We start from the raw sequence: 17751 nt of genomic DNA, 5'->3' as shown, positions 1-17751 counted from the left end.
ACTGGTGTGTCAGGACTGTGTGGAGGCTGTTGCCAAACCTCCACCCTCCCTTTTTCTTTTGGAATGCTGGAAGGTTATGGAGTCTGGGGCTCTACCTGGGAAATCAGTTCCCTTTTGCTAAGTAGCAGAGCTCGTGCAAAGCAGGCTGCCTGCATGGGGAAATGCCTCCTGGCTTCAAACATCTGCTACCCAATAATAGCACCAATGCAACCCCAGCAGTGATGGGGGCACTTAGAGAGCCTGGCCAAGATCAGGTTCCACGGTGCTTGCCTTTGTACACATGAGTAGAAGACACCCCATGCTAGAAGGAGCTTCCATACTCACTCTTCCTGATATTCCTGCTTTGTTTCCACAGCTCTGTTGTACAAGCCAGTGGATCGAGTGACCCGCAGCACACTTGTCTTGCATGTAAGTATCTGAAGGGAATTTTTCAAATTTTAGACCCCTGTCCTATTTTCTTTGACCTTCAAATTTTCCCTGGAGCTGCAGGACTGCGAAAATAAACCTGTTGAGCTGCATAAGAGCCTCTTCCCTTTACACCAAGGAGATGGAGTCCATGGGTAGGATGCTGCTATCTTTGCAGTGATGTCACCAAGAAGTGCAGGGTATTTTTGTCTTTATCTAGAGATAAAGCCTTGCTCTCATCTCTATGAAGAAGCTGGAGCATCTTGTCCTACAGCTTTGGTTAGGGGTGCTCGAGCTCTCCTGCCATCCAGTGCTGCCCATGAGTGTGTTCTCTGTTTGTGTTCCTGCTGTCAGGATTTGCTCAAGCACACTCCTGTGAGCCACCCTGACCATCCCCTGCTGCAGGATGCTCTGCGGATCTCACAGAACTTCCTCTCCAGCATCAATGAGGAGATCACTCCTCGCCGGCAGTCCATGACTGTAAAGAAAGGGGAGGTGAGTCTTCCTGTCTTGTTATTTTCTCAGTTTCTAAATACTGGTTATGTCTTTTCTGTAGAGCTGACTAGGAAGTTATGCTGTTAAACTGTTTGTTGCTAAGATACAGTTTATCCAATGTCCTTGTTCTCTGAAGGATGTGGTACAGCTCCCTCTGTTTTCTTTTCAGAAAACAGTTTGAAAACCGAGAGGAAAAGTATGATTAGAGTTTTTGTCCTTAGCATTGTTATAATCATTTGTCATGCGTAATTCCTATGATGCACATTGCCATGCACTAAATGGATTTGTATTTTACCTGCAAACTGAAATCAAATGAGAAGCCTGGGAGGAGAAAAAGATGAGGAAACATCAGAAGTCATGAAAGATAAGAAAAAGCTGTTTTCCAGAATCTTCATTTTCACCATAAAATTAATTTTCTGCATCTTTATTCTGAATGAGAGTGTTGTAAATATGACTGGAAAGCAAAATGAATGGAATGGGTTGGGAATGCCAGAGAGATTATTGACTCCTAAGAGTATAATATATATACAACCCTTCTCAGCTCTGTAAGGAGCTGGACTGTGCCCAGAAAGGTCTGAGATGTGCAGATCCTTCACCTGCATGCATACAGGGAGACCACAGAGCTTCTCTGTGGTAGAGTCTGCATTCCTCAATGGCTTGATTCAGCTGCCTCCAGTAAAAAGGGATTCAGTCCCTCCTGATAAAGAAGGGCCAGGGCTGGCAGAAGTGTTGAGAGCAAGAAGGATGTAGGAGATTGGACACAGAGAGGTGCAGCTCAGATAGTAACGGTGTAAGAAGAGCTGTGGCAGCATTCCAGACATGGGCTGATCAACAGTGACCCAAATTACCCTGTACAAAACCATCTCTTACAAAGCCCAGGAGATAGTTAAGATACCATGAACCTTCATGATTTATTCCCAAATCCTGACAGCTAAACATGCTTGCTTTTAGCTGTTAAACTCATTTTCAGCTGACAAAAGGTTTGCTGGAAGCTGCAGTTCTGGGAATTTGGTGCACTTTGTCCTGCATGTCTTGCTCATTGTCTCATTTTGTCAACCGAGGACACCTCCAGCTGAGAAAAGAAAAGGAGGGGCTGAGCAATTGGAGGCTGAGGTAGAAGCTCAGCCATCAGTCACCAGTGCCTCAGTGACAGGGGATGGCCTCGTTAAAGTGGCTGCTGATTGAGTCATAGCAGAAAGCACAGGCTAGAATGCCCCTTGCAGGGGAGGGAGCAGTTTGTGTTCTCTGGTTGTCTGTCAGCATCTCAGTGAGGGATGCAGGCTTTGAAACGTGTCATGCAGAATCCTAATGAGGTGCCAGAGCCCAGGCAGAGGAGCAGGCTCAGGAGGATGATCCTGCTGATGGCTTTTTGGAGCAGTGTATCTGTCAGATCTTAGAAAGCAGGAGGCGAGGCACGGCAGGACTGGGCTCAGCAGGCCTGGTCACACTCTCACTGTCCTGCAGTGACTGCAGGTATGATGTGGGGAGGGAGGAAGAGGACATACCAGAGGAGAGGGTTGTGGGTGTGCTGGGGGGGGATTTGGAAGCCTTTGTGCCCTCCCTCACTGCACACAGCTTTTCCCAAGCCCAGGGAACAAAAGGACTTCCCTTCCACTCTGGCAATCTGACCATGAATATTTTCTTTAGTCGTTTGGCACCAATATCCCACTTCTATCAAAGCAGTAGTGCCCCATTTGAACCCTCTGTGTCCTGAGAGTAGGTATGTTCACTCTCCATGTAGTAATGCAGAGACACAAACTGCTCCCAGCTACTCTGTGTGGGTTAGTGATGGCTGTTCCTTCCTACAAGCTGCTCAGCTTGGGGTCATAACTGGGTTTTGTTTATGCCTGTAAATCTTTCCTTTTCTACTTATCCTTTCCTCCCACTCGCCTTGCTGGTGCTTCCCCCGGGGTGACAGGACAGTGTGTGGATTGCATCTCCTAATTGACTGCTCTCAATGCATAATGCATTTTTTATTTTAATGAATCACCAGCTCGCTTTGATGGCTTTTTTCATTATTTGTACTCCTCCCATTGAAGTTTCCTTGGTGGAAAGGAAGGAGGGTAAAATAGCCTTTTCCTCTCATGTATTGCTTAGGTGCTGATCTCAGTTATCTTTTTTTCCCAGTCCTTGCCTTTAATGTGGAATATTTTTTCCTTTTGAGTGTATTGTGAGGAGGAATCAAATCTCCTTTGCCAGCCTCTTGCTCCAGCTCTTTTTTTCAAGATTGCTTTGAACTGGGGGAAAGCAGCCAGTTGTTAATCTCCCTAGTGACAGGCTGCTAAGGAGGGGAGTACAGGTCAGGAGAGAGTACAGGCTCATCAGCAGTGTTGTTCTCTTTTGCAGAGGTGATTCCCTGCTTTGGGAGCAGTGACTCAGCCTGCCCTGCCTGCTGGGCTCTGTGTGTGATGCCAGGTGTCCATCCTGCACTCCAGCCCCCCAGTTCTGCTGGATTCCAGAGGCTTTGTTCTAATCTAGACTTATGTACAGGAGCTGGAAGGTTTATGTCATGTGGTTTGATTTGCTGGGCTGGATGAGTATTTCAGGTAGTGCAAAGAGATAGGAACAAAGGGAGTAAAATCCCTCCCCAGAGGGCCAGAAGGAGCTGCATCAGGGAAGGCAAAATTGATGCAGTGAACCTTTGAACAGAGAGTTTGGTCCTTGCTGACTGACAGAAAAACCAGCCGAGCCTCAGCCCCAGGCTGGCAACCCAGGGGAGCCAGGAGGGCATCTCTGGCCTTTGGAATCTGTTTCCATTCAGCTTGATCCACTACATTTTCTTGCTCCCTTCTTTTCATCCCATCTTTCTACTTTCATAGTTTTACCTTTTTTACAGTTTTTAAATGAGTTATCTACAGGTATCCATTTTGCTAAGCCTCTAAATAACCAAGCAAATGCTTGGTTATTTGCTCTAAGCAAGTGGAGGGGAAGGGAGCCTAAGTAGCCCTGTACTTTGTGGCTTGGAATGCGAGTGGTGGAGTCACCCAGCCCTTGGGGCCATGGAATGGGCATGTTCTTGTCACTGCTGATCCTTCTGCACCACTGTTGTCTTGGGTTAAATAAGGAACAAGGTTAAGGTTTTACTGGGGACAGTGCCTTGGGGAAGAAGGAAAACAAATGCATTGGGATGAAAGATGTGCCACTGTTATGTGCAGAGGGAGGGCAGTAATAACCTTCTCTAGTTTTACTAACAGAGCTGCTCTAGGTCCTGCACATTGGGTTTTTTCAGCTAAGCCCAGATGCAAATGACTGTATTGCTTGTCTTGGCCTGCCAGAGGTCAAGGCTGGTATTTCCAGCTAATTCAGTGCATTTGTGTAAAGCAGGAATTAATGAAGCAGCAAAAAATTCCAGAGTTCACTTGGTGGTCCCTTTCCTGATGCTGCTCCTCTTGTGCTCTTTGCAGAGTGTTGTTCCAGGGCAGTTCAGACCAACCTGAGTGTGGTGGCCTTGTCCTGGTCATGTCCTCCCACCCTCTTTGGAGCGTTCATACTGGAGTTTATGTGATCCCACAGCAGCATGGAGGAAATGAGCCTGGAGTTTTGGGTCACTGCTGGCTGAGTGGCTTCATGTTTGGTCTCATCAGCACCACTTCAGACACAAGGGAGCTGACAGGCAGCTTTTTCCAAAATCAAGCCCAGTAGATCACATCACAGATCTGCTTGTGCTGCTGTACACCTTTGTCCTTGCCCTGGGAGAGGAGAGGCTTGGCAAGCTGCTCTCCTGTGTTTCTAAATGTGGTTTTAAACTGCAGTCGAGGGACTGGCTAGCATTGCCTTAGGCTTCTGTTTGACTCTGTAGAGGACCAAGTGTGCTAGAGAAGGGAAAGGACAAAGGACATGTGCAAGGGAGCAGAAGTGCAAACTGAAGCCTTTGAAAAGCTGGAAGTGATGCTTAGCCACAGCCATGCACAGCATGGGCCTGGTGCCTACTGCTCCTGGAGGCCTTGGGCAGATGTTGGCAATAGAGCACTCAGAAATTATCTTGGCTGCTTCACACTCTGTCTTACAGCTGGAGACAGAGAGCTCCTGGTGACAGGAGCTTTTGGAAGAAGAAAGAGGCCATTAAAATGCTCAAAGAGCAGCCAGTTTAACTCCCTAGGAAGAGCATCCCTTTTTTTTTATTTTTGCAGTGCTGGTCTTGCAACACACTTACACACACGAGGAATCATTTTCTTCCTACGCTCTGCAGAAAGCCAAACCACCTCTTCCTCACTGACATGTGCCAATACCCATCTCCTGGTTTTTCCCCTCCTCCCTGTGCCTCACACATGTCCCAGCCCTTCCTGGGGCTCTCACCCACGCACGCTGCAGGCCTCTGCTGTCACCACATGGGATGAGCTCTTTCCTCGGCGCACGAGCGGGGAGGTGGCCTTTTGTGCAGCTGTGGGTCTGCTTGAGTAGGTTTTTCAATTCCACTTTTTGTAATGTGTCTCAGACAAGCTGGCCACACTTCCTGGAGTTAATCAGTCTGTGACAGCAGCAGGATTTATCATATGCAAACAGCACAAAAACACTGTAGGATGAATAGATGAGCACACAGGTAGTCGTGAGCTTGGTAGCAGAGGAGGGGAAGATGCTCAGTGAGAGGTAAGAGGAGGAGGACAGCAATAGGCAATCCAAAGAGGATAACCAAGCTCTGGAAAAGGTACAGGGAGAACTCTTTTGTTCAGAGCACTGAGGTGGGTGGGAGAAGAAGCAGATGAAAACATGCAAAGAAAAGCAGGGCTTGGAAAAGAGATGTTGTACCAGTATAAGAGCTTTGCAAGAGCCACTGAAGTTAACAGCACAGGCCTTGTGTGAGAGATTAAAGATGATCCTAATTCACTCTATGATGACACAAAATCAAGACTTTTCTCCCACACTTCCTGGAACATCTTTTTGAGGCTGAGCTGAGCTCCTGTGCTGGACACCTGACAGACTTGGGGGCTGTCTGTGGAAGAGAGGATGTCACTCTGCCACTTTCCTGCCACTGTCTCCCTATCATCCTAACCTTATGTTCTCTTGGATGTTTATTTGGTGTTTCTGTAGTCAGTGTTATTTCAGAGTGTTTTAGGAAATCTTTAGCACCTTTGGTTACTTTACCAGAGTAACTCTGGGAACAAGGTAGAGTGATGGTTTCCCACGGGAGAGCTATGTACTGTATGTCAGTACAGCAGGCTCACCCATCCAAAAACCTTTGTGTTTCAGGAGACCTCATTTAACAGGAGGCCACCAAAGGAATAGCTGTTGGTGGCCCTGGGTGGGAGCAGCTGACCAAAGTCCTGGTTCCAAACTCCAGAGCTGAGGTGGCACAGGCCTCTGAGTGCCACAAGCCCTGCCTGAGGGGGCTGCTGGCTCCCCCAGGGTGGGAGAGGATGGGCTGACTCATGTCAGGAGGTCCAGGAAGGTGCCCTTTGCTCCCACACTGTGGGGTTTGGCGGGGATCTGGTAAGCCATTGGGAAATCCTTTTATTGTTTCCCTCTGACCTGCTGAACCTCCCGGCAAGATGATTCATTTGCAGCAAAGGATATGCCCCTTTGCTGGAAGTGCCCCTCCTCAGCTCCACGGATGCTGAGCAGCCTGGAGCATGCCTGTTTTACCCAGCCTTAATGAAAGTTTTCTTTTCCAAGAAAAGCTGGTAGTGAGGAGATATTTCCTGACTTGATCCACAAATGTTTTCTCCTGTACTCTCCTCCCCAGATGCTTGGTTGCTCTTATGGCAGTTCACCCCTGCTGCTTGCTGGAGGGACACCTTCCCAACTAGCTCCCATGAGCAAGAAGATAAGAAGAATTAAGGGTTCTGGGAAGTTCAGTGTTTCTCTCTGACTGACTGGAATATCTCTCTTTCACCTCTTTCCTTCTGTTCCAGTCAAGCTTAGGAAGTACAGGCTTGTTCTCTTTCACCCAGCTCTTTTTGTGGGACTTTTTGCTGCCTCGGGGTTGCACTGTGTCTGTGTCACTGATAGGATTTGGTTCTCAGGAGTGCTAACCCAAATAAACTCAGTGTCACCTCAGCCCCAGATGAGAATGTGAAGGTTGTTGGGTCACTTGGCATGCAATGGCTGAGCTTTCTGCTCGGTTTCTGGGGAGATGTGCTCTCGGCAGGGTGCTGGGCTGGGCCCTGGCTCATCTCACACACTGCCAGTGCCTGGCAGAGGCAGACAGAAGGTCAGGTCAGGACTGTGCCCTGTCAGTGCCAGGCAGGGAAAGGACAGTGCCACATCCTGCTGGGTAGCAGAGATGAGTAAGCTGTGAGAACATCTTTACACCTACAAACAATGAGCAGAGGTTGAGCTGGCAGCAAGCAGCTATTCTCATTGCTCCAGAGGAGCTGAGCTGATTTGCAGTGTAATTAATATGCATCAGATCTAGAAACCTGAGATCAGGGGTTTGGCTTGCTCAGAAAATATCTTTCCCTTCTTATTATTATTGCTCCCAAATGAAATTCTTTGCAAAAGTGGAGAGTGTTCTTGTGCTACTGACAACATACCTCATCCTGTTTGTTTATTTATTTTCAAAGCTCAGTGTTTCTAGTTTCCTGTCTGGGGCTTGCTCTCCCAGGCAGGAGGGGAAGGCGTGCTCAAGTGTCCATCAGCAGCAAAGGCATTAGTGCAGGCAGGAGTTCTCTCCAAAAGCACTAAGAAGAAGCCAGGATGATCACACCCACCTAAAAATAAACACGAACATATGTACAGGCCTTTGTGAGCTGAATCACTGCTGGATGCCAGATCTCCCCAGAGTCCTGCCCAGAGATGGTGCAGCAGTCTGCCAGGGAGCAGCCTTGCTTCCTGCAGCTCTGCGAAAGGTGCAGCTTTTGCTCACAGATTTAGAGGACCTTTGTGTAATGGAAGGCAGCACCAAGATGAGCTGCTGACACTGCTCCACGTGCTTTTGCAGGTAGCTGTGGTGCTCTTGTAGCTGCAGATGGGAAAATGCAGGCTCCTAGTTCCTGTCAGGAAGTGTAGGGTGCTGTGGGACAGACCATGGAAAGAAGAATTATGTCTGCAAGGGTATTTCTTTGTCGTGTGTTCCTTGCCATGATGCCTGCTAGGCTCAGGACTGATGTGGTTTGTTTTAATTTTGGAGAGCTGAGATGGGAAGAATGGTAGGCAGGAGGAGAGGCAGCGTGGGCGTTTGCACTCCCACACCCTCGGCAGGGAATGTGTTCAGGGTTTGTTAAGTCACGCAACAAACAGAACCCAGGGACATCACCTGAGAAATGGAGGCATCACTTCTGGTGTGGGTGACCTGGCCTTGCCCGGGGGAGCTGCTCCCGTGGTGCTGCCCCAGGAGACCCTTCTGTGTGTGTGTCAGTGTGGGGGTCCCGGCCATGGGGCAGGGCAGCAGGGACTCGGGTCAGTCCTGAGCCTGGGGCTGAGCAAGGCTGGCAGTGAGGCAGCTGGGGAGGTGCTGGTTAGCCCTGGACAGGGTTAGCAGAACCCTCCTGTCTCCAGCCACAGCACTGTCTCGGCAGATGTGGGATGTCTGACATGTCACTTTGGGATGGCAGAGGAGCATCCTCTTGGCTGGAATAACAAAGGAAGTACAGGTCAGGAAAGAGTTCCTTAGGTTACCTTAGCACGTGTGGGGAAGCTGATGGTTGCTGCTTGTACTGGCTGTGAAGTGAGGCAACACTGACAGTTATACATATTGGTGGAGATAAAACTTGCCTGGAGCTGAATGCCCTGACATCTGCTTGAAAATCAGTGGGCAGTGTCTGTTCCAGGTGTGCACTGAGTCCTGCTGATCCTGACAGCACAGTGGAGGACCTGAGCACAAGCAGGGCATCAAACTCCTGTCGTGGTCACTGGAAGGAGCACACAGCCACCTGTCCATGTGCCAGCATTCCAGGCTTTTGGGCTTTTAGCTATGGAGTTGTCTGTCCCGCCCCTCCCCCATGAGGGAATTAGGCAAGCAGTGGTTCTGCTTACCAATGTGTGTCCCTTCTTTAGGAGGCTGTTAATGTCCGTGGAACTAGAAGCAGGATTAAAGGCATCAGAGCTGTGCAGCTTCTTCTCATCTTCTAGGTTTGGGGAATCTTTATATAATATATAAAGAAGATTCTAATAGGCACACGAATAGACAGATGGTGAGGGTGCATCCAGGTGGTGCTTTGAAAGCACAGGCTGATAAGAAACTCCTGAGAAGTTTGCCAGATACACATGTTCAGGAATTGTCCCTTAACAGCACTTGTAATGAAGAAGCAGCCACGGCGATTAGCTGTTAATGTTGACAGAGTCGTTCTGTGGATGGGAAGGGAAGGGGTCGAAGAGAGCTTTGCTGTCCCTGCTGGGGTGGCCGAGGCTGATGCAGAGGCTGGGAAGTGACTGAGAGAAGTGGCTCTGGGAGAAGCGGTGTGTGCTGCTCTCTGCTGGCTCGGGAGGGGACGATCCACTGCCGGGGATTCAGGGACTCGAGCTGGGCAGTGACTCACAGCAAACTGCACCTGGGCTCAGGGACAGGTGATGGAGAGAAGCCCAAAGTCTGACCCAGCACCAGGCAGGGGAGAAGATGCATGGTTCTTTCTGCCTCTGGGAGAGAGGCTGCACCAGGGAGCAGAGTTGACAGCAAGGAGTATTTAACAGGCTTTTTCATTTTTCTGAATTAGACAAATGTACTGAATTTGCTTGGTAGGAGTTGAGTTTAAGGACTGTGTTGCCCCAGTGTCAAATCTGGAGCTCGTTTTGCACTGAAACGTTTTCTGTTTTTTTTTCCCCAGCACCGGCAGCTGCTGAAGGACAGTTTCATGGTGGAGCTGGTGGAAGGGGCTCGCAAGCTACGCCATGTTTTTCTTTTCACTGACCTCTTCCTGTGTGCCAAGCTCAAGAAGCAGATTGGAGGGTGAGAGTTTCCTTTTGGACTTTATGCTTTGCACCTCGCCTGCAACAGAATCCTGGGTTTACCCTGCAGTTTTAGTTGCATATGGATACCCCAGACCTGGGTAACCATAATCCATAAGAAGTAGTTAGATAAGAAATGATCAGCAAGATAGGAATGTTTACTGTATGACATCCTGTCTAAGGATTACCTTCTAATTACCTTCCTGACCCCTCAGGAAAGGTAATTCCTCCCATCCCTGCCCTACCTAGGAGAGCAGGATATGTTGTAGCTGCTGGTATTCTGGAAAAATGTCATTAATTTTTCTATTTCCCCTTTCTTTTAATAGGTGACATTCTTCACTTTTTTTATGACTAGGGCTGTTAATTTTGGCTTTGTAGCTACAACCTGTTAACAGTTTCACAGAAAAATGGCAAAGGGGCAGTAAACAGACTATGTGTCAACCCCAAAGTGCAGCTATAAAAGCAGTTTTGCTGACAATTTTCACATGTGAAGGGGGAGGAACTATTACCAATATACTTCCCTCAAATAGGGCTTCTCTTCATTTGGTAAATGTTCTTCTTGGGAGACATCTCTTGTCTTCTTGCCCTCCTCAAGAAAAAAAGTTACACCTGCTCTTTTCAAAGCACATGCTTCTGAGGAATGAACATTCAAAGGAATGGGACATTCCCAAGAGTGGATGTTCCTGACAGCATGGGTGAAGGGAGAGTAAATGACATGAAACATGTAAAAAGTGAGTTGCTTATCCTGGTGAAATCCCTGGAGAATGGCAGCTATGAGCTGTAGTTTTTCTCCTCTGGTTGGATTACATGGAGGTTTATATCCATTCGTTCACCTGCCCCACCTTGGCCCCAGCTTGGGCAGGAGAGAGCTGGGTTCAGATCCCAGGGCCAGCAGGTCACAGGCGTGGCACAGCTTTAGAACTTCACCACACCAGAGGCTTCAAAGAGAGAGCACGCAGGACCAAAATTGTCTGCAGGAGATGGATGTGGTTTCTTAGGATGAAAAGAAATAGATAACAAAATGAGTTGCCTTTTTATGTGCTGTACCAGCTACTGGCCCTGCTAGGCTGTCTTGCTGAAAAGCAGCCTGTTGCCAGACTTTTTCCATATGGGAATCACAGTAAAGCTGGGCCAGTATTTGTCTTCTGCATTATAGCAGGGAAGAGCTTGTGGGAAGGACTGGGTGTTGCCAAACACCAGTAGTAGTAAAAGGTTTGGACCTACTCCCTTTCAGAAAAAGCCAACAATATGACTGCAAGTGGTACATCCCGCTCACTGACCTCAGTTTCCAAATGGTTGATGAGTCTGAGGCAGTGCCCAATATCCCACTGGTACCTGATGAGGAGCTGGATGCCATGAAGATCAAGATATCCCAGATCAAGAATGACATCCAGCGGGAAAAGGTAAAGGAGTTGAGCACTCCAGGGCAATGCAGACACAGAGTCTGTGCTCAATTGAGGTGCTGGTGGCAGCTCTCCCAGGGCTGCACAGTGTGGGGAGCAGGCTGCAACAGACTGTTCAGCAGGGGTTTGTGATGGCCAGGTGCTTTGCTCATCCAAGTGCACAGCCTGGGTGATGCTGCCCCGTGAGGAGGCAGAGACAAAGACCCTGTGGTTGTACCCAGCAGCTCCTCTATTCCTATGAGCATCCATGTGGAGGGCAGGGATCTTATACTGAAGACATGAAAAGGGCTGGGAGTGTTATTTGCCAATTTCTGGCTGTTAAATTATGATCCTGCCAGTGATTTTGGTCAGAAGCCATATACTCTTGAATTTTAGCAGACTCAGTTATGCCTTTGAAGCTTTTTCCTACTTCACTGATGTCAAAGCAGCAGCAAATGTATAGAAAACAACAATTATGCTGACAGTCAGACCTGGACATGGTGCCTCTGGGTCAGGCTTCTCTTTGCTTGCAAGTTATGTTTTCTGAGAGCTGTTAGAACCCAAACCTTCCTGGAGCCTAAAAGAGGAATAAGAATTTGAACACTGGTGGTGTGTAGGGCGGGATACGAATAACATTGATCCTGCTGTGGGAAGGTTATTCCCTGCACTTCTAAAGAACATGCTTCTGCCTCTCAGCCCTGGCTAGCTTTCAAAGAGGGCTTTCTGGAAAAAGTATTAGAAAGAACACTTTGTGGAAGCCATTTACTCACCAGCTGCAGGTGTCTGAGATTCATGCTTTGGTGTATAAGTGCTAAACAAGATACGTGGCTTGGTTTGGTACTGGATTTTATCCAGGAAAAAACGTGTTTTTAGCAGACCTCTAATGAAAATGGATCAGCGAGGGGTGAGTGGGAGAGTTCTGGGATCCCTCTACAGAAGTTCCTTAGAGTCTCCTTAGTTAAGGACACTTGGAGGACCTGGCGGTGCTATAGCTGCCTGGTGACATGATGATACTGCAGCCTCTGGAGAACAGAAAATACAGGGTACAGCTGGGACAGTGGCCACACACCTCTGCACTTCAGCTGGGACAGCTGGAAACAGGGAACAGAGCCCAGTCCATGTGTAGAGATTCTGCAGATAATGCCTTTCTGAGCAGCTGGGAGTTCTGTGGATCCTATTGACAGCATTTCTTCTGCTCTAGGGCCGTTTACTTACTCAGAGGGTAGAGACTGTGGATTTCAAAATAGCAGGAAGTGTAAATGAGGGCAGATTTGGAGAATAACACATCCTCTTCTCCCTCTCTCCCACATCCTTCAGAGAGCCAATAAAGGCAGCAAGGTCATTGAGAGGTTGAAAAAGAAGCTGTCGGAGCAGGAATCCCTCCTGCTGCTGATGTCTCCCAACATGGCCTTCCGGGTGCACAATCGCAACGGCAAGGTGAGAGCACCCATCACCCCAGGGGCCAGAGGTCTGTGGGCTGGAGTCTGACTGCCCCTGCTCCTGCACAGCGAGGGTTTGTGGCCTCTAGTGCGTGTCCTCAGAGCGCTTTCCAAGCAGCACACACCTCACCCTTGCTGTGCCAAAGGTTATGATGGCATCCTTTAAGGCTGTGACTAATTTGCATACAAGACTGGCATTTAAGAAATAACCATAGAAATTAATCCCCTGTCTCAGCACCAGTCCTGATGGAGCAATAGGAGCAGACCTTCACATGAGGTTCAGCTCTGCAGCAGCTTCCTCCTAGACTGTCTTGTGCTTCAAGGCGTGGCACACTCAGGGCAGTGTCCTCAGGGCTGCAGCTGCCCCTGCCAGGCTCCTCTGCCAGGGGTGTTCCCTGCTCTGGCAGTGCTGCAACCTCTGCTGTAACTGTGGCAAAGGAGTCACAAAGGAGTGTGTTACTGCTCAGTGAAAAGCCATGAGTTGGTCGCTGCTTCCTGACTGTCACTGCTTCGTCAGTGTCTAGGCCTGTGCTGGAGGCTCTTGGCATTCCTGGTGCAGCTGAATTCCTGTTGTGAGGAGTAGCACAAGCTGCCATGGGAGCTGCTGCAGGGCCACAGCTGCCCTTGGCAGGATGGGGCTCTGCGAGCTCTGACTGTCCATGTTGGTACCATGGGCACGTTGCCAGAGCCAGCCTGTTTTGACAGAGATGTGCAGGAAGAGGGGCAGGAGTGCAGCAGAACAGTTTCTGTCCAGCAATTTGCACTGGGGGAAGGTGGGAGTAGGCAGGCCCTGACCTCAGTGGTGCATCAGACTAATGCATACCCTGTGTTCTTGTGTGTTCCTGGGTAGAGTTACACATTCCTCATTTCATCGGACTATGAAAGGGCAGAGTGGAGGGAGAATATCCGGGAACAGCAGAAGAAATGTGAGTATCCCTCAGCTGTCATTGGTACAAATACTGTGATCTTAAGAGAGTAGGGCTCCAGAGGATGAGCTGTGGGACAGGCTTCCCTGCCAAACCAGAGATCTGCATTGAAGTCCACAGCACAATATGGATGTGTCCTGTCTGAGGCTGTTTGGGTAACTTCTGCTGCAGCAACATGTGAGGAGTGTGTAGAGAGCAGTTAGGAAGTAAACGTGTGTAGGGATTCTCCCATTTAGCCTAGAGATCAGAGCTCAGTGCAATTCCACAGACAGGGAAGAGCCACACCCTTTTCCCTTCCTCCATTCAAAAGAAACTTAGTTACTTTTATGGCATGGTGTTTTTGGCTTTACAAGGAACCAAGAACCCTCTATTTCCTGTGAACCATCCTAAGACTTTACTTGGACAAGAAACTAAATGTGTCCCCAGCAGAGCTGGGCTGCAGCAGCAGCAGGGATGCCCTGAGCACCTTGGTGCTGCTGCTGAGCAGTGCCCAGGGAGCTCTATCCCATGTGCCCAGGATGAGGGGTCATGCATCCAGCCTCTCCTTGGAATTTTTACTTCTCCCTCTTTCAATCTCCATGGCAGGCTTTAAAAGCTTCTCACTCACATCAGTCGAGCTCCAGATGCTGACAAACTCCTGTGTGAAGCTTCAGACAGTGCACAACATTCCCCTCACTATCAATAAGGAAGGTAAGGCCTTTGGATTTTGCTTTCACGTGGTGTAGCTGCAGTGAAACTCTCCCCCTGCCTGATTTTGTGCTTTCCCCTAGAACTGCTCCTACTGTTCCCTTTTGCTACAGGTTGCAGGCATCCTCCATTATACATTAATCAGCCATTAAATTGTCCTTGCATGCAGCTGTTGTGCAAGGTATTGGAGTGCCTGGTGGGCCCTAGCCTGGAGCAGCCTTGAGCTATGTCTGAAAATCCTTTGCAACAGCACTAGTTGGCCAAAATTGTGTTGGGGGCCATCCTAAATTAATACATAGTCTGCTAGTGTAGACTTAGCCTCTATAATTCACTTCTTCTCCTTTGAAGTTCTTCCATGCTGTCTTGCTGATCTTAGAACTGTTACTGTAAAGGCCCCTCTGTGCCAGAAGATATTACAGGTGTCAACTGTGGAACAGTCTCCTGTCTTGCTGAAATGGTTGTTGCTTGCTCCTGCCATCCCTGGGGACAGTTCACCCTCTGCTCAACAATCTGTGTGATATCAGTCTCATCATTCTCACTCTTGGCTCCACTGTGAATGTAACAAAATCCCTTGGGTCTTTTGTACAGATGATGAATCCCCAGGTCTCTATGGATTCCTGAATGTCATTGTCCACTCTGCCACGGGATTCAAGCAAAGCTCAAGTGAGTTGCAGTTTTGGGGCACACAAGGGGTACTGATGGGGGTGGATAAGCCATGTGCTGGGACAGCTGGGTGTGGACTGCAGAATCTGTGGTGATGGTCAGGAGGAGAGGTGTTTTGGGGAACTCGAAGTTCCTGCTCTTAACTCCCAAAAAGATCACCATCAAGGATTAAGCACACAGCCTTTGCTGTTAGGCCTGGTCTGTTTAAGCAGTGTTTGGTGATTACCTAGCTGTTCTAGAAACAAGTCAGCCCTTATCCTGAATTCTTTCAACTGTATTTTGTTTTGCAGTGAAAGAATGAAAGGTGTTCTCTGGCATCCAGAATTTTTGTTGGGAAGAAAGTGGTGTTAAAATTCAGGGGAATGACTTGACAGAATGCTCAAAAAAGGTGACAGAGCTTCCTAAGGGCAGCTGGGCTGATCAAAGCGATGAAATTTGTATGGAATATGTTACTGGTACTAATACAGAGATGACGGAAACTAAGGCACTTGTACAAGTGATTATTGCAAGTTAGGAGATTCTAGATATTTTTTTTTAAGTTTTTGTCCCTGTCTCTGCTCCTCAGATTTGTACTGCACATTAGAGGTTGATTCTTTTGGGTATTTTGTGAACAAGGCCAAAACTAGAGTTTACAGAGACACCACAGAGCCCAACTGGAACGAGGTAGGTTTGATTTTCTTGATGTGACTTGTTCCATGTGCCAAACATCAACACATGACAGGCAGAAGACCTGCCAATGAGGGAGGTTGCTGCATGCTCAGCACTTGTGCTGCACATGCTGCTTCTCAGAAAACACTTCTCTGCCAGGTTCATTTGGCTGTCAGGGCTTGCAGAAGGTTTTCTCTTGGATTAGCTGTAGTTAAACAGTTTGATACAAATTAGTCTTGTCCAGTATTTCATCTTTTAAACAGATGTATGTTTGATACTTGATAATTATTTTTTAAACACAAGTAAAAATATGTTGAAGGAGATGGTTTTGTTTATTTGTTGAGAGGGAGAAGAATTAGCTATAGACATTTTGCCTGTTTACAGCCAGCTTAGACCTGCTGGTGAGCAAAATTTCTTACAAGGAAGGTGAGCACATTTGTGTCTTCGAATAATGCTTTGCTGAGACCTGTAAAACTAAGGAGTGAGCCATCTTAGTCTCCAATTTGACCACCTTATCGATACAAAGTACAATTTCAGCTTATTTCTAGACCAATTCCAGCAGGGAGGAGGTTTTGGCTAGTCCTTAAGTGTTCTTCTGATGAGTATTAAAGAGACTGTATTGATTATTCTGAGAGTGGTGTCCTGCTGTGATGCAGCCATTGCTCTTTCCTTTCCTGGTCCCCTGCAGGAGTTTGAGATTGAGCTGGAGGGCTCACAGACACTGCGGATTCTGTGCTATGAAAAGTGCTACAACAAAACCAAGCTCACCAAAGAGGATGGAGAGAGCACAGATCGCATCATGGGGAAAGGACAGATCCAGGTAAGACTGCTCAACTCATTCCTCATACCCTTACTGCAAAACATCACAGGACTTTTGAATCCTGCAGTTCACTGCAGAGGTTTCATCTGTTTTCTGATTGTCTCAGCATTGAAGATTTTTCCCTCAGATAGTGAGGTATATACGCAGTGTGATTCACAGGCAGAAAATCAGCAGCTTTGTTCCTCTTGCTTTGTGCCCTATGTCTGCTCCATGGAATAGCTGCTTGTTTTGATCTCTCATTTGCCCATTAACTTCAAAACTTCCACACCACTGTATAGGAAGTGCCCCTGGCACTGGGCACTGGTGAAGATGCTTCATTTGTGACAGGAGGATGCAAGAATATTCTCCCTACTCTGGAAATCATGTGCAGAAAGGCTGCCATCTGTGTGTGCTGGAAGTTGATGGATGTGTTGGCCAGGACCTGGGACAGCTGCCTGTCCTAGTGACTGCCATGCCCAGTGTGTGGTGTCCATGGCAGCAGGCAGCATCTGAGAAACATTTCTATTGCTGGGAATTGGCCTGAGACACTTTGCATGGCAGATGTGTAATACAGTGGGGGAGGTGATGATTGCAAAGGGCTGCTGCTCTTGGGGAGCTGCTAAAGCTGTGTGCTCACTTTAGCTGTGATAGAGCACTAAAGCTGGATGTAGGAGAAATCAGGCGTTGTGTGGAGGAAAACATGGGCAACATATGTCCCCCATCCTGTTCTAGTTTGTTGCACTGTCTGGCCACAACTTCAGGAGGGTGTTTAAATGCCTGCTCTGAGGACACATCCTTTGTGTTGGAGTGACTGTTGAACAGAACAGGGACCCTGCCCGGATACTTTTCCTTCCATGTCATGTTTAAAGACCTCACCAGTTGCCCTCGATTTAGGCCTGGCTGTTCATTTCCCTGTGGATGACAGCTTTCCCTGGGACTGGAGTGATGGTCATGCCATTTGTGGGATCGCAGGAGCAGCTCAGAGAGAGGGTGACCTGTGGGATCACATCCCACCTTTGTTCTGGCAGGTTCAGTACCTAAATGCCTGATCAAAGCCATCTCCTGTTTTCAGGGAGAGCTTTTGTCTCAAATGCGTGGTGGGATTTGAAGGGAGCTCGTGTGCAGATCAATAAATGCCAGCACAGGCTGGCTCCTGTGTGTGTGTCTCGGCTGGCCAGAAATCCCTATGTCCCTTCAGCTAACAAAGGCTATTTTCCACAGAGCTGAGCAACTACAAAAGAGCAAGTTTTCAGCCCTGAAATGCCCTGGAGATTTATGTGCTCATAGCAGAGAACCCTGAAATCACTGACCTGCTAAATTCTACAAATATGTTACACAGAAAGATTAAAAAAAAAACCCAAAAACCACCAAATAAAATCTTTTAAATTTTTGGCAATTTTTTTTCTTCTCACAGCTGTGGGCATTTTTATGCACAGCAATTGTATATTTTTGTAAATATATTTTATACTTAAGTAAATAAAAATACT

At 47.9% G+C, this 17751-nt stretch overlaps 1 protein-coding gene across 1 annotated transcript in view; it reads left to right on the top strand.

Annotated features, from left to right (window-relative positions):
• BCR (BCR activator of RhoGEF and GTPase) overlaps positions 1-17751 on the top strand; it is a 99147-nt gene that overhangs the window by 63334 nt on the left and 18062 nt on the right. Inside the window, exons 7-16 of the mRNA XM_012578131.5 lie at positions 356-408; positions 760-900; positions 9600-9721; positions 10955-11123; positions 12420-12539; positions 13392-13467; positions 14053-14157; positions 14743-14817; positions 15383-15480; positions 16154-16285. Coding sequence (XP_012433585.4) covers positions 356-408; positions 760-900; positions 9600-9721; positions 10955-11123; positions 12420-12539; positions 13392-13467; positions 14053-14157; positions 14743-14817; positions 15383-15480; positions 16154-16285 — 1091 coding nt within the window. The remainder of the gene's footprint in view (positions 1-355; positions 409-759; positions 901-9599; positions 9722-10954; positions 11124-12419; positions 12540-13391; positions 13468-14052; positions 14158-14742; positions 14818-15382; positions 15481-16153; positions 16286-17751) is intronic.

Source organism: Taeniopygia guttata, chromosome 15 (assembly GCF_048771995.1).
Source record: "Taeniopygia guttata chromosome 15, bTaeGut7.mat, whole genome shotgun sequence".
Lineage (NCBI taxonomy): Eukaryota > Metazoa > Chordata > Aves > Passeriformes > Estrildidae > Taeniopygia > Taeniopygia guttata.
Note: the sequence above shows the minus strand (reverse complement) of the source record. Positions and strands in the feature narration are given on the sequence as shown.